The sequence below is a fragment of the Mobula hypostoma genome, chromosome 23 (genome assembly GCF_963921235.1).
Source record: "Mobula hypostoma chromosome 23, sMobHyp1.1, whole genome shotgun sequence".
NCBI classification, from domain to species: Eukaryota; Metazoa; Chordata; class Chondrichthyes; order Myliobatiformes; family Myliobatidae; genus Mobula; species Mobula hypostoma.
In genome coordinates this window covers 40,015,114-40,032,654 of record NC_086119.1, presented here as the reverse complement: position 1 = coordinate 40,032,654, position 17,541 = coordinate 40,015,114, and the positions used below count along the sequence as shown (strand labels likewise).

Genomic DNA, 17,541 nt, shown 5'->3' with positions numbered 1-17,541 from the left:
CATGTAACCATCCTTTCTGATGCAGTATTACAGTTGACTAAATGTAAGCATACATAACTGCAGTGCTCTGAACCTTTATACCTGCCCCAAGAATTTAAAATTCATTAAGAATGGCCAAGTAGCACACCATTACTAATGAAACCAGCCAAGTTATTGTTGACAGATAGGTTCTGCAAGTGAATAATGCAAGGAACAGTGATTTCCATCAATATATATGTGACTGACCATCACCACATGAAACAAAGACAGAGTTCACCAGAGATATCCCCCGTTGTACTGAATGTGGCAAGAACAGATTTGGCAGCTCAAAAGAGAGATGATGTGGGCGACTAGGCAAGGACTTGTATTCTATCACAATTTGCAAGTTGGAATACAAGCTTAACTCGCCATCCATCATCACAATCAAGCCTGGGGAAAACTTAGACATATCCAATGTATGTTTAACTGTCACAATCCTTCAATCAATGCACATCAAAGCTCTGCATTCCTGATATTTATTGGGAATATTGGACAAATGAAGTCAATAGGAAGACAAGTGTCCTCGTCCTCAATGACAACCATCCTCAGTGCTGGGCCCAGTTTACAAGTGCCAAAAGTATCCGTGAAACATTTAGAAATATCTTCAGCCAGAAATAGAATGGCTAATCCATTTTGACTTTCTCACCTGATTGACGTAAAAGACAGTCTTCCACCTTTTCAATTCACTCCATATAACCTTAATATCAGAAGGGATAGAAGAGCAATTAAGAATGCATAATAGACAAGGCTTTACCATCAACACCTAGGAAAATGGAAGTGTTTTGAAACATTGCCACAATCTTCAGTATTATCTTCAGTATTAATTATAATCTTCACAACAATTAGCTGTAAACCTATAAATAAGAAGTTCCTGTGGAATACAAATTGCCACTTCGCAAGTTCAAATACCTCTATCGTTTGTTTTGTAGCTAGCTGTTGTTTGTTCCACAACTCTCTTGATCATTATTCTATTATATTTAAAATGGCAGTACATTATATTAACCTTGTCTATGCCTTCTGACAGTTGGAGGAGGGAAAACAGGGAAGAGGTGCTGCAAATTTGCCACAGTATAAAAAGACAACCTTTTAAAAATTCATTCCACTTTATTTTCACAAGCATTTTGAATAACAATCCTCTAAATAATTGAGTTTTACAATTTGAAAGGCAACACTTAACCTTTGAGATACAAAATATTTTTTGACATTACTGCTTGCATGTTTCATCACTGAGGCAAATACCAGTGATTTTCACTGTTTGCTTCTGTGTATTTTCATGAACAGAAGGCAGATTTTACAATCATTAACATAGTAAAGCCAACAAGAGAGGATCAGCACCCATTCTGCAGTGCCCCTGTAAATAATCAGAATTGAAATTTCATGGTGCTTACCCCAAAACCCAAAGTATGAAAATGGTAATATATTAATATGTAAAAAAATGTGCATATCTGCTTGTACCAATCACCAAGGTTGGTGCTCAGCTTTTCAAAAATTTAAAGAATTAAAAAAAATGAAAACGTTATCTTAAACCAAACAAATGATATCTAGTGTTCAGGTTTTGGGTTGCACAATATAATCAATGCCGTCATTTGTTGAGTGTTCCTCAAGTCATATGTGTGAAGTTCTGCATGCCAAGAGTGCAGCCAAAATGTTCTGATCCACCCAAGAGACATTACACACCCTTCAAATCATACTTCTTTGGAATGTCACACAGCAGAAATGGGATAACTTATTAAAAAGTGTCTTTATTGAATGGTGAAACTTAGTAGGCACTAAACATGAGAAATAATATTTGTATTAAAGCTAACGAAGATCTTTTAAATGAATGCCTTTTAAAAAAAGACTATTTAAACAATTAATGTTTACAGAGTCATGAATTAATCAACAACAATGCATGTGTATAGACTTTAAACAACCTTTACTGTTCCACTGCTCTAATAATGATCAAGGATTTGTACACACACATAAAATTCCTTATTTAGATGTTGTCAGATATTAGTTAAAAGAAATTGCTGAGTTACAAATTGAGAAATTTGTGTCACCAAACAATGAATCATTCATTATGCTCTCTGAAAAACATCAACTGTTGCCCTTCAAATATTTTTATGATCAAGTCTGAATGCTCTGAAATACTGGATTCTGCTCCATTGCATAACATTCTATGCATTTCAGCAAATTAAGTGGAATTACAAAGAAAGAAACTCAACATACAAATTGATTAGTCTATTTAATCTTATATTCAAAAATATATCTATGCATTTTCATCAGAAAATTCAAAATATGAACATTTTTCACATTGTCCTGGCTACACTACCATGAAAAATAAGTAAGGTGTTCATACTGTAACTAGAAGATCTCTCATCTTCATAGATTCTGAAAGATAACCACTTGGTTAAAAGATCTGCTATTTTGAGCAGTAAGTAATATTGAAACTGCACTGGGGCGAACACCAAAAAAAATTAAAAGATCCATATTTTTCATATTAAATATTTAATACTTTAAGTTGAGATGGCATAATTAACTAATGAAGCACACTGTGAACACAAACTTAAAAAAATGGGAAGAAAGAAATAAGAAGCAAAGGCAGGTGAAACATCATCACAAAGCTATGCAAATGTGAAATAAAATACAAGGACAAGATACTGAAGCAGACAATAAAGACCTTAAAAACAAAACAGATGGGCTTCTGGCAATTAAGTGATTTTAACATTCAATCAGTCAAAAAGAAAATGATAATCTCACCTGATTTTATTTTTAATTGAGCAGAAATGGAAATGAACTATTATTCACTTTTCTCAAAGTGATAAATTGTACCCGAGTTGAGTGACAATGTGAGAATCTTTGCGGATGGGTTGAGCAATCAAAATAGAGACTCTGATGCAAAACAAATGGTTTAAAATATAATGAGTACAACAATTCAGAATTAAAATACTGCTACCTGGGTTAGATGAAAGTACCAGATACAGGGCTTGATGCAGAAAATGACAGGAGAAATACCATGAGGGCATGCATTTTTATGTAGTTTCCCAACCGCATTGTTTTGACAAGACCACGACCCAAAGAAGAAGCCTCTATTAGAAAGGCCAGGGATTTGGGAAATCATGATTATGGTATTAAAATAGGCAATACAAAGATGTTATCATGAACATCAGGATGGTCATTGATCTGAAATGTTAACTCTATCTCTCTTCGCAGGACTGCATGACTTGCCAAGTATTTTCTGCATTTCTTGTTTTTAAAAATAACTTTCTTACCCTCATGTTATAAGAATCAATAACTACATAGAAAATCATCTCATGAAGAACTCATAATGAGGTTGAATAAAGTATGAAGTCTTATTTTGCAATTTTCTTGATTCCAGACATCGACTCTCCAGGGATCTGTGATAGGATCAAGAATTCAAATATTCCTCTGCTACACATTCAAGTAATCATCCTACATTTATGAACTTGATGTGCTTCAGCAAAATACTCATGCACTGGCCATACCCCAGCTAATAATGGATAAATAATGAATTTTAAAAATACTTAAACGCCAAGATATGATTACCAGCATAATATACTGTAATCACGGCTATGTCCATGAAATCTCCATAGTTACTAGGTTGCTCATTTTTCCTAAACTGATTGATATAAAACTGAACTAGGATTTAATCTAATTTTGTTTCCATTAGGAACTGTTCTATTTTAAATAAAATCAGCTTCAGAAGCCAGCTCACAAATTGATTCAGGTATTATATTATCTATATTGATGAGGAAGGTTGGGAGATTAAAGATTCCAATATTTTTGTACCAACTCTTTAATTGGTCAACGCTGGCTATGCAAGCCCAGGTGGATCAGTATCAACACATTGGTCAAATTTGGAGAGACTGAATTGCCAACCCAATCCTGTTAAACTATCCACATATATGCACAGTTATCAGCAAGAACTCTAGCTGGTATGCCATACATTATCTGACCCAAATGTACACGTAGCAATAAATGTTGAGAAGAACAAGTAGAAAAGATTAAATTCTCCTTTCATGACAATAAACTAAAATCACCTGTAGGGTCTCTCCAAAGGAAATGTAAGTCCAGCTTAATGGGTACTTAAAATTAGTTCAGAATCATTGAAACTAATCCAAAAGGGTACCCACACCAACTTAAAAGATTTTAAAATGCATTTTCCATCATATAAATTCAGCAAAATCATGAGCCACTGGAATACATTTTTAAAAAATCAATAACAAATTCAATAGCATTTATTTTTGAAACTGCTGCTGTCGTATTTCCTTGAATGCAGATGCAAAAGTCCAATTTTATACCATGGGTAAAATGAGGATGAAGACCACATTTTAATTTATAGTTAACAATCGATCGCACAAATCCATCTTCAGTCATCTCACTTAAACAATGGCAAAGATTTAGAGGCACTTCAGTATCAAGGCACTTCCATATTGATGCTGAGACTCCAGAAAAGCAGCCCCCAAACAGAGAGAGGGATCTTCAATCCATCTTTATGTACTGTACCAGTCTGCAGCTGGTTCCCAGTGAGGGTCAATACAGAGGCCCATCCTTTCTTCCAGTGGGTACTCTTGTCCATGGAAAAGGCTGAGCTGGACCCATTAAAGAGGCGAACAGGACACTTCCTTTATATTAGTGCTACTTTTGACACTATCAATATAAAAGTCTCTTCAACAAGGAAGGCCCAATGGAGCCACAGACCACACCCATTCCTGCTGCATAACAAAAGATACATCACCCTGCAATACAGAAACATTTTAAATTCAGACACATAAATCACAAGCATCACAATTCATCAAAAGTAGAAAATAAATATCACATTCTTTTAAGTCAGTCAGTGATGGCAAGTCAGCAGGTACCATGATTCTGGGTTAGCTCTCAGTTACTGGCTGAGTCACAACATTCTGTCCTGTGCAAACCCTCTTCAGTGGTGGTGCCCCTGAATACTCATCATCCTCCTCTTCCACAACCTAGTATCAAGCACAGAAGATGGAGAAAATTCAACAAGAACTTTTGGAAAGCCTGTCTTAAATTAATTAACAATATTTGGATTTAAATCACAATTCATATTAAAATACAAATAGAATTAACATTTCATCCATAAGCAGCCTCCAACACTCTACCTCTCCATCATCTGGAAGTTACTGGCTCAACCTTCAATTTAAATGATTTTTAAAAATATTAAAACATAACCATATTTTAGCCTTCCTGCATAATTAAAATTGAAAACAACAATTGTAATGAAAAATTGAAAAGCAGCAGACTCTGGAAATCTAAAATGAACACAGAAAGTTCTGGAAACACACTTCGCAAGATAGCATCTGCAGTACGTTTCTAATCTTGGATTCATCAGACATATTCTCATACCATCTCAGCATTTTGAAGGGATTGTTCTTCAAAACTAAATTTGATTTCTGCCTTTCTAATTCCAATGGGGGTTGTAGAACTGAAACTTCCCCTGAGTGGCATAACTGATGATTGATGGTGCTTGGGATATTGTCCTGGAGAACAAGCACACAGCAGTTCTTCATCTCCCGCAGCCACAGAGGAAGGCAATCCAGCTTGTCTTCCAGGGAGCGAACACTGGAGAGCAGCACCACCAATGGAACAGCCAGCCCCCAACCCAGCTTGCTCACCACTCTCTGCTTTCTCCCAAACTGCCTTTGCGCCTCCTCCCTTGAGTGGCTGTAACAGGCAACGCTGCAACATGAGAGCCTGTTCCACACAGCAACCGAGTCCACGCACCCCCTCCGCTTTCAGTCTCACCAATGAACTAATGAACCGGACGTGCAATATTTTGTATTACCAACGTCCACCAGGGTCTTGTGATCATATAAAAAAAAAATTAAAGACAAACATTTGAACCTTTTGTTAGACCCGGAAAGGCCACTGCAACCAAGCACACTGCCATCTTGCAGGGAAAAAAAAAATTATTCTAGGCACAGTACGTACAGGAAAGTCAATGTTTGTTTTTCAGCAGAAGCTGTAGCCAGTTAACTCTGCCTTCCCAAGATGAGGTCAACATTAGCTCCAACTATCCCAGGTGAAGAATGAAGCCAAACATATCTCTGCTCTGAGGCTCGTTATCATCCAGCCATGCCCAAGGAAGTAACTTTGAAGTTAACCATTTTAAAATTACCCTAAAATTTGCTGCTTCTATTAATCAGTGAAAGTATTAATGTTAGCCAAAGCTCTCAGAACAAGTTATATAGGAAATATAATTTCATTGACAAATTCTGTCAATACTTATGTTCCATCCAATTGGGCTTACTAAAACAGGGATAAGCAAGCATAAAGACTGAAGCCCTGCCTTCATTCAATAGTCTGTATTTCTCTAGAGTTCTGTGTATCTTGGCCTTTAATGTGTCCAACTCGAGTCAAATAACCTATCAGACAACTTTCAATCAAAGGTTCAAAATGGAATCTGGTACTCAATTTAAACAAGTATTTTATTTTAAATTAAAAATTGAACATAGAAGCTCAGTCTTCCCTGAATGTGTCCACAGTGTCTTCCTGGCTTACCTGAGGCTGCAATGGAACCAGTTCTTCCTTTGTGAGCATTGGGGGATCATCTCCTACTTCTGAGGAAGGAAGGGAAGGTTCTGTGAGAGAGAATTAAGAAATTATAACTGCTTTAAGCACACTGTCTGCTTGCTGCAGAGCAGAAGTAAATAGTTGAGCCATTAATAGAAGCACGGGAACAGTGCAAGTCTTGATCAACATAACTTGGAAATTAAAACTGCCAATGGCCTTCAAAACAGCATTACACAAAACATTTAAAAACTACTAAAAACTTAAATATTTTAATAAATGGAAGCCTTGCTTAGCTTGAAAATTACCATTATCTTTGTTTGGACAGAATTTGCCAGTTTCAACCGAAGGAATAGATAGAAAGAAGGAAGGATAATCAGCCAAGGCTCTCATCACTAATTGCTAACCAGTAATTAATTCACCATGGAATAACTCAAAACACAGCCTATGCCAGATTAGCTGATCTTCATTGGAACAGAACAAATAACACGTATTCAGAGTGACTGTTAAGATGTTCCTCTCATGGAGACCTGCTTCATTGACGGAAGTTGTACTCCATTGAAAGATAGTATTTTCCAGTGGAAATTAAAACTGCAAACTGTGAAAGAGCTGTAGTTTTAAAATAAGCTCTACAACAATTACCTACATGGAAAATTTGAGAACAATTATTACTCTCTTCTACTAAAATATCAACACCAAATAGAGAATAGTTCCATACACCAAATATGCCCAGCACCTCTCCCAAGAAATCACTACATGGACTCTTAGCTCCAGACATTGTTTAAATGTGAGGAACAGCAAACTACCCACCATTAATGGTACTACACCAGTGCACAAGTGTTTCTCAGGCGAACTATAAGATAACAGACAACGTAATATGAAGCTAAAATGACAAGGCTCTAGTTTGTATGGCACTATGTAACACCTTGCATTGCAGAAGAGGATCACTTGAAATCAGGAGGACAAAGAGTAGGAGACGTATCTGGCATGTAAGGTTATGGAAAGTCCCAAGACATTCTATAGATATACAAGAATAAATAGAGACCTAGGGAGAGAATAGGTCTCCATGGAAAAAAGTAAGGACACTCATGTCTCAGGCTGCAGGAGATGCATGGATACTTAATGAATATTTCTCTCAATGTTTTCTGAGGAGAAAATTACAGCTGTGCAAGAGATAAGGGAACAAGCAGAGATGTTCTGGAGAATATTCATTTTACCAAGGAGGAGGTATTTACTGACATGCAGCACATTAAGGTGGATGAATACTCCAGGGCCAGAAGGATTACATCTTGGAAGGCTTGAAAAGAAACTGCAGAGGACCTTACAGAGATACTTGCTACATCCTTGACAATTGGTGAAGTTCCCAAAGACTCAGGTGGCTACCATTCCTTAGCAATGACAGGCTTAGAAACTGAGGTTCGTTAGCCTGACATCAATGGTGGAGAAGTTACTGGAGGGTATTTTGAGAGACAGGACCTACCAGCATTTAAATAGACAGAGCCTTATTATGAGGAGTCAGAATGGCTTTGCATATGGGAAATTATGTTTGACCATTCTTATAGAGTTCTTTGAAGAGGTAATCAAAAGGATAGATGAGGGTAGGATAGTAGATATTATCTACTAAAGCAAGGTCTCCAAATTAGAATTAAGACTGAACTACACATGATTTCACATTTTAGGCAACCATTGTTACAAACAGCTTGTAAGATAAAAGAAAACTCATTTGTGCCACATGGGTACAGGATTAAATGGTCACCATAGTATTAAGTGACCTACATTTGTTTCTGGCATGGCACTTTTAAACCTTCTTGGAGCCCCTTTCTTGTACATATCTTATATCTACCTAGCTTTTTGACACCATGGCATGATCAATAATGTGGTTGTATAAAGTCTAACATCAAAATGCATCATACAATTTTTAATCAGGCAACTGTCATAGGCTCCTTTCAGACTTATCAGACAAGAACAATTCTTAAAGCTCTTCATACCTTCCATGATTTCCTGCCCAAGCATGGGAGGCTGAGAGTCGTCTGCTTTGAAGTCAGAAAGAAGAGTTGGGCTGACAGGCTCACTTTGCTCTGGGCTGGGGCTCGAGTTTGTACTGCTGTCCACTTTTACCGGGTAAGCATCTGACAGAGAACTCTGATTACTTGTCTCATCTGAAAAAGTAGGAAAAGACATAAAATCAAGTAAATATGATCAGAGGCAGCAAAACAACCCAAAAATACCACATTTCCCTATTAGCGTCATCAACAAATATTTTTATCCTTCCCCAGCTTCTCTCCCTGCTCCATGGAAGCATTAACATCTGTTGTATACGAGTCCAATGTGCTCTACTGATGGCAATGACCACTTAGCATACAAACTTAAATGGCATGTGCCTGCAATTTAATTTATAAGGTATAAACTATTCTCTTTAAGCCGAACTATTTCTCCTTCCATAGTCCAGAAGCTGAAATTTCAGATTAGGTATTGAAGGTACGTTGGGAATTAAACTTGGGACCCGTTGGATTGCTCTGCTAGGTTGAATCTTGTTGATCTTTTTCAAGATGATGCCGATAAATGGTGACTCTTTGAGTGCAGTTCCAATGGGAATCTAATATTCCCATTTCGGACTACTACAGGAGAAATTCACAATCACAGTCGTGGGTACTTCGGTACCCATTGTTTTAAGAAGTTTAAAAAAATTCAGTCAATCCTCAAAATGGGTGGATCCCAGTCAGCAGACTCAAGTCGCTTGTACAATTCCCTTTCAGAAAACAGAAGCATGAATGCCAAGACTGTATGCAGATACGATTGGAACACAGAGGCTTTAGACTACGCCTCACTCTCCCCACATTCCACCCCCCCGCCCCCACCACCACCACCACCACCAACTCCCACTTGACTATCTTGCTGGCAAATGTAGTTTCTGGAAAATAAAACTGAAGGTGTCAGAGCAAGATTGCAATACCAGAGGGACTGCTCTGCACTTTGCTTCATGGAAACATGGCTCAAGCCTGCTATTTCAGATGCACCACTGCAGCCCGAGGGCTTCATCATCAACTGCAAAGACAGGACAGTTGAGTCTATCAAAGATAGAGGAGGCGGAGTATACTTCATGATTCATGATTCGCTCATCATGGTGCACAGACATGGTGATTCTGTCTCAATCCTGCTCACCTGACCTGGAACAGATAGTGGTCAAATGTCGTCCATTTTATCTGTAAGGGAGTTCTCCAGCATCATCCTGATAGCGGTGTACATTCCGCCACTAGCCAACATCAGGCAGGCACTGGAGGAGTTGAGCACCATGTTAGCAGTCACAAAACAGTGCTCCCTGATGCCGTCCCTATCACTGTAGGGAGTTTTCCAGGCCAGCTTGAAGAAGTTTGAACAACCACCACCAACTTATCACCTGTAGAACCAGAGGAGCCAACATATTGTTCGGGAGTGCCCAGTAGCCATCGGGCTCCTGGACAGGTTCATCTCAGCACTGAAGGCACTTCACTGCTGTAGATTCTCTTCTGGGGACTCTGCAGTTCATGCTCCTGGTGTTTTTTGTTTACTTCTGTTTTACTATTTGAGCAATTTGATCACAGCATTTCAGCGTGAACTAACTCTGTAGCTGTGGCCTTTGGCATATTGCTGAGGACTCACTTTTGGGACTCTGTGGAAAATGTTATTGGTTTACTTTTTATTGTTTGCACGATTTGGTTTTTTTTGCATATTCGGCATTTGATGGTCTTGTGTGGGGTTTTTCTTTGAATGGGTTCAATTGTGTTTCTTTGTTTTGTGGCTGCTTGCAAGAAAAGACTAATCTCAAGGTTGTATACTTACTTTAATAAATGCACTTTGAACCTTAATAGAAAATTGGACCTGCAGACAATCATTTTACTCTGTAATCAGGACCTAGTACAGTACCTAATTAAGTCTTCCTGCAGCAGACTTTCTGTTATCCAAGTGTGGTTTTACTGGTAATCTCATCAACCGAGAATGTACAAGCCCGACCAAATTCACGTTCAGGAAGATCAGCTTTGACTGGCCTCTTGGAGCGGACCAGTTTTTAAATAAAATCGCCCATTATTTCAAACACCAACACCATGTGATCTTTCAGTTTGTTCCTACAACAAGGAACCCATGTACACTACACTACTTTTTTTGCTTTTTTGCATGACTTAATGTTATTCTTATATGCATTTCTTATTGTAATTTACAGTTTGTTATTATGTATTGCACTCTATTGCTGCCCCAAAACAAGTTTCACAACATATACCAGTGATATTAAACTGGATTCTGATTCTGTTTTTATCCAACCGGACTAAGGGAGGAGTCCACTACAGGGACTCATTTCTGGAGATGCTTTCACAAACATGGATCACCGTGTAGGCAGCTCAGAGGATGTGACACAGACAACCTTGATTTTCGAAATCATTTTTCTCAAAAGTTGTTGGGAAGGGATAGATAATGGAAATAAGAATAGCACACATGACTCTGGTCAACTGTAGATGACAAAACATCAATTTTATCCCTCCACGTGGCCAAATACAACAGTCCACTTTCACTTTATTTCCACTATCTAAATAGGAGCAAAATAATATACCTTTGGGTTTAATCCAAGGTCAACATCACTGAATTGATTTACTGAGTTTCAAAATATTGCAATTTAATTATAAGTGAATAATAAAGATCATTGCACCAGTTGATTCACAGGTCAGACAGCCTACATTTCTATTTACATAAATAATACATTTCCCAAGCTCTTCTATCATGTTCAAGTTCAATCATTTGTAGAGTGTTGACTTAGGGCTTCCTGTGTAATTTGGTGCTGCCCTACAGAAGGGCTGTAACAATGTAGTTACTATGAATGTGGGATAAGGGCACAAAAATTCCTCAAACACATGGCTACTTGTTTTACAGTTCTCCACCAATCAGCACTAACTATATAAAAGTTGAAGTGACAGACTTAAAAACAAATACGTCTTGTATTCAAACTTCGAACTAATATCGGAGGAAAAACTTGCATGAACTATCTTAGCTGGTGTAATGGTATCTTCACCTGAAAGAAACCCAAAATCAAATCCCAAGTCTAGCCCCACACTCATTCTCAAATCCCCCAGAAATAATTCTGCACGAATTACTATATATATAAAAAATCTGCAACCAATACTAAATCTAAACTTTCAAGTATTATCAATATCCCAAGTAAAGGCAAATAAAACAGATTACCTTCAGATGATACTCAGAGCATCACATCAAAGGAGTTTGAGCATACACTTACCATTTAGCTCCAGGAGAACAGGAGAAGAACTGTTGTCAGACACAGGCAGCAATGGGAAAGCTTTATCCCCCTTTGCACCTTTTGATTCAAGACTGCTCTTCGATTTTGACTTCTCCTAAATAAAACAAAAGAATGTGCAAAGAAGAATAGTACTGCAAAGAACTTTATCATTCCTCTCATCTTTTTCGCATTCAAGTCAAAGTAATTTCACCAGAAAGTTAGTGAGAAATGATTGTTGGACTTTTTTTTAATGCACTCAGTGAAAATAATGTGCCTTTAAGGTTAATAAAAAAAAACTCCTGACTAAAATAATTGAATTGTTTTAATCCATTCATCATCCACAATTCCACGTCTCTGACTTTGATCTGGAGCACAAGTATCATCATATCCGAAGTATGTTTGCTAATGTGTATTAACTGACTCCACTTTGGGCTATCAACTCTCCCTCCACTCAGATAAAATGTAATAAAGACAAAACAATTTGTGCAAAAAGTTAAACAACAGGAATTCTGCAGATGCTGGAAATTCAAGCAACATACATCAAAGTTGCTGGTGAACGCAGCAGGCCAAGCAGCATCTATAGGAAGAGGTACAGTCGACGTTTCAGGCCTAGACCCTTCGTCAGGACTAACTGAAGGAAGAGTGAGTAAGGGATTTGAAAGCTGGAGGGGGAGGGGGAGATGCAAAATGATAGGAGAAGACAGGAGGGGGAGGGATGGAGCCAAGAGCTGGACAGGTGATAGGCAAAAGGGGATACGAGAGGATCATGGGACAGGAGGTCCGGGAAGAAAGACGGGGGGGGGGTGACCCAGAGGATGGGCAAGAGGTATATTCAGAGGGACAGAGGGAGAAAAAGGAGAGTGAGAGAAAGAATGTGTGCATAAAAATGAACAGATGGGGTACGAGGGGGAGGTGGGGCCTTAGCGGAAGTTAGAGAAGTCGATGTTCATGCCATCAGGTTGGAGGCTACCCAGACGGAATATAAGGTGTTGTTCCTCCAACCTGAGTGTGGCTTCATCTTTACAGTAGAGGAGGCCGTGGATAGACATGTCAGAATGGGAATGGGATGTGGAATTAAAATGTGTGGCCATGGGAGATCCTGCTTTCTCTGGCGGACAGAGCGTAGATGTTCAGCAAAGCGGTCTCCCAGTCTGCGTCGGGTCTCACCAATATATAAAAGGCCACATCGGGAGCACCGGACGCAGTATATCACCCCAGTCGACTCACAGGTGAAGTGATGCCTCACCTGGAAGGACTGTTTGGGGCCCTGAATGGTGGTAAGGGAGGAAGTGTAAGGGCAGTTGTTTTCTGGACTTGCTTTAAATAAGGAACAGTTGAGATAAATTCTGTAGTTCCTTCTCAATTAAAAAAAAACTGCAAGCAAGTCACACAATTAAGTGGCTATACACAGATGGAGTAGATGATCTACTGACAGAAGAGAAAGACCAGCCTAATACTGCAGTGGACCACTACTTGTAATTTCCTATAATTGATATTCAAGAACAGCTGAGGAGAAGAGCGTCTTAACTGTACAGGGCAAAAAATAAGGAACAAATTATTGGGGACTCATTAGGAATAGGCAGGCTTTTTTTGTCACTGCAACAGTTTAGCCTTACTAATAATACCCATGTCAGGGAGATATCATTAAGCAACTGCAGAACATTCTGAGCATTCAGATTTTGTGTGATACAAAATACACAAGTCGTAAGAAAAGATTTTTGAATGCTGTGAAAAACATTACCAAGAACCTAAAAGATAGCAATCTTTGGATTACCAGGAGTATCACACCCAAAACTATCGGAATAGTGTACACAAATACATGCTTGGAGATTGGAAGACATATCTCAGGGACATGATATGAGAGTTTGCACTTGAACAGTCTTCTAATATCCTCACATGGAGCTTGTTGGTACTCTTGGCAGGTTTAATCTGGCAAGGTATAAAGAATTAGGATGTGGAACAAGAAAGGATGGATGGTGGGGGTACTTGATGATGGATGCTGCTTTCCTGCAACAACGTTCCATGTAGATGTGCTCAATGGTGGGAGAGCTTTACCTGTGAGGAAGGGCTGTGTCCACTACTTTTTGTGGGATTTTCCATTCAAGGGCATTGGTGTTCCCATACTAGACTGTGATGCCACCAGTCAATATACTCCCCACTACACATCTATAAAAGTTTGTCCAATTTGTAGATGTCATGCCGAATTTTCACAAATTCTTAACTAGAGGTGCTGCCATGTCTTCTTCGTAATTGCACTTATGTGCTGGACCCAGGACAGGCCCTCTGAAATGATAACACTGAGGAATTCAAAGTTGCTGACCCTCTCCACCTCTGACCCCCAATGCGGTCTGCCTCATGGACCTCCAGTTTCCTCCTTCTGAAGTCAATAATCAACTCCTTGATCTTGCTGACACTGAGTAAGAGGTTGTTGTTGTGGAACCACTCAACCAGGGTTTCAATCTCCCTCTTATATGCTAACCATTAAATCAACACCTTTTGAACTACTTCATCTGTAGGTATGTACATATTTGGATTCAAACTCAATAGACAATAGGTGCAGTAGGCCATTCAGCCCTTCGAGCCAGCACCATCATTCACTGTGATCATGGCTGATCATCCACAGTCAGTACCCTTTTCCTGCCTTTTCCCCATATTCCTTCACTCCGCTATCTTTAAGAGCTCTATCTAACTATTTTTTGAAAGAGTCCAGAGAATTGGCCTCCACTGCCTTCTGAGGCAGAGCATTCCACAGAACCACAACCCTCTGTGTGAAAAAGTTTTTCCTTAACTCCATTCTCAATTGCCTACCCCTTATTCTTAAACTGTGGCCTCTGGTTCTGGACTCCCCCAGTGTATTTCTATAAAGTCACTGCTGCCCATATTTATATTATTTGCTCATGTATGAGGGTAAACAACCTTCTTCCACTTTGTACTTTCTTTAAACATCATTCTTTGCTGGTTCCTAAAGACTGCTTTAGATGGTGCAATACTGAGGTGATGATTCAGATTGTGCAGGTTAATTCAAGAACTGAATGGTTAAAGAGAAGTAACTATTCTTCAACCTTGAAGTGTGGCTCTGGTGGAGTGCATCTCTGCTTATACCCTGCCATGCCCTTTAATCTATTTCTTTCTCCCACCACCATAACTGCCTTTATTTAAGTTTAGGATATGGATTTCATAGATAACTTTCTCAATCACAACTTGAATTTAAAAGGGGAAGCACATGGATGAGAAAAATTTTAGAGAATTTGCAATGTAAAAACTAAAGAGTTTGGCTATCAGAGATGTCAACTGCCTCAATGTCAACAAAACCAAGTAACAGAAAATGAGAACTTTCTTAAATGTTTTCCAAAAGATTTTTCTTCTAATCAGTATACTCCTTTCAGCTCCTGCTGGACCTGATTCACAAAATGAAAATGGTCAAGTAGAACAATGGTCAGTGGGTGTACATTTTGGACTGAGTCCCAGAAGATAATGTTCAGAAAATGACAATGGAGTTGAGAATGATAAAATAGAACTCCAGATCAAATGGAGTTAAAACATTGCAAACAAAATAGTAATTGAACTGTAATTAAAGCAGAAGTGGTTTGGATACAGTCTGAAGTTACTTCTCCCTTGGAAACTAAAATCAGTGATCCTTCGATGATGAAAGTGATTGAAGTAAGATGAAGCAGAAAATCAGGGCAGGGGATAGATGTCGGGTTTGACAATACAAATGAGAATCATGCTAAGTATCGAAAACACAAGAGAGGAAAAGAGACAGATCAAGTTTAGGTTGAATGCAGCCAACATAAAAAGAATGTAATTGTCTTCCATCAGCATGCAAGTAATGAATAAACTGAAAGGGTGGGCAGTATTAAGGATCAAAATGGAGGCAGAGGACAAGACTGAGATACTAAGTACCATGCATATGTCTTTACAAGAAAGAAGATAGTACCCTGACCACAGTAAAAGAGGTCATAGCTGCATAGCCTAACAATTGATAAAGATTTACGACAAGGGCTGAAAAACAATAAATGCTGAAAAATATTTGGGAAGTCAGGCAACATCTGCAAAAAGTTAATGTTGCAATTCAATGGTCTTTCCTCCAAACCATTAAAAAATTAGAATCGAAACATATTTTAAATGCTGCAGAGGAGGTTTGGTGGAGGAGAACAAGGTGAAAGTTTGGAAATGCTATTTATGTTCGCAGTTAAATCATCAAGTTCATTCTTGGTTGCTGAAAGGAGCAAGTGAAAACTGCTAGAATTTCCACATATCCTTAGATGCAAGATGATTCCAGAATAATGGAAATTTGAAAATAACCAATTCTTCATGCCAGTCAGGTTAATCTGTGGTGGGAAAGCTTTCAAAACTGATAATCTGGGAAAGAAAATTAATAGGCACTTGATAAGTATGTTTTAATGGAAGATGACATGGATTTATTAAAACAAAGTTCAACTTTGATAAGGTGACGGTCTATCTACACTCAGAGGCCACTTTATTGGGTACAGGAGTGGAACCCAGTGTGATCTTCTGCTGCTATAGTCCTTCTACTTCAGGGTTCGACATGTTCTATGTTCGGAGATGCTCTTCTGCACACCTCCGTTGTAACTGTCATCTTCCCGTCAGCTTGAACCAATCTGGCCATTCTCTTCTGACCTCTCTCATTAACAAAGCATTTTTGCCCATAGGACTACTACTCACTAGATTTTTTTTTCGTTTTGCGCTCCATTCTCAGTTATCTCTGGAGGCTTTTGTGTGTGAAAATCCCAGGAGATCAAGGGTTTCTAAAATACTCCAACCACTCTACCTAGCACCAACAATAATTTGACAATCAAAGTTACTTAGATCACATTTTTCCCCATACTGATATTTGGTTTTTACAACACCTGAACCATTTGACCATGTCTGTATGCTTTTATGCACTGAGTTGCTGTCACATGATTAGCTGATTAGATATTTGCATTAATGAGATGTACAGCTATACCTAATAAAATGGCCAGTGAGTGTATATGGACGGTAAAAAACACCCTTTAAAGTGCCACATAATAGGCTTGTTGCCAAGGCTAAAGCCTATAGTACAAGAGCAGTGAACAGGGAAAGAAAACAGTCATTGTGAATTGGTGTTTCCCAAACTGTAGGGACCCCAGTAGTTGATGTATCTCTGATACATGTTAAAATCAGCATTTCAAAACCTACTAATGGCAAAAAAAAATTGCATTCACAGTGAAGGAAATAGATTACATTTCAAGAGGACAGGACAGACTGGTGTAATGGAATTTAGACTTGGAGTCATACTTTATAACAGCAACATTCTTGTGCCAAGAATGAGGAAGGAGCCACTCAAACTAGTGAGATTCTACTCCTACAAATTTATACATTAAGAACAGTTACTGGGCAGCAATCATAATGAAGCTTTACAAAAAAATTACTATTCACACCCACAAGGAAAACAGTTGCAGTATAACTGAAGTAATCTCAGCTAACATCAGTCAAAATAGTTCACAGAGTCATAAATTTACAGGCATTGGATCCACACCAACTTACCAACTGAGTCATTCGAGGAGCTCGTATGTCCTTCAGAAAAGAAAAAGGAAAAAATAGGAATCAAGGATGGTGGTAACTGTAGAGCAAATGCTTCTTTAATAACTAACTTTGAGGAGTTATTAAACTCAACAGCATGAGGAAAAAACAAAGGCAAAGTTGGAGATGGACAGCATCAGAGAAACTCTCATCTATACCATGTTTTG

At 38.5% G+C, this 17,541-nt stretch overlaps 1 protein-coding gene across 3 annotated transcripts in view; it reads right to left on the bottom strand.

Moving 5' to 3' along the window:
- Nucleotides 1–1,121: 1,121 nt before the first annotated feature.
- The window catches only part of LOC134336760 (B-cell CLL/lymphoma 7 protein family member B-like), a 38,804-nt gene continuing 22,384 nt past the window's right edge, over nt 1,122–17,541 (bottom strand). The window contains exons 3-8 of one of the 3 annotated variants that reach the window (XM_063031205.1): nt 17,339–17,368; nt 11,810–11,924; nt 8,538–8,708; nt 6,541–6,620; nt 4,878–4,988; nt 1,122–4,757 (exon numbers count right to left, since the gene is read on the bottom strand). In XM_063031205.1, the coding sequence (XP_062887275.1) occupies nt 4,890–4,988; nt 6,541–6,620; nt 8,538–8,708; nt 11,810–11,924; nt 17,339–17,368 (495 nt within the window). In that variant the 3' untranslated portion in view covers nt 1,122–4,757; nt 4,878–4,889. The remainder of the gene's footprint in view (nt 4,758–4,877; nt 4,989–6,540; nt 6,621–8,537; nt 8,709–11,809; nt 11,925–17,338; nt 17,369–17,541) is intronic. The other 2 variants (XM_063031206.1, XM_063031207.1) reach the window with 2 other exon arrangements.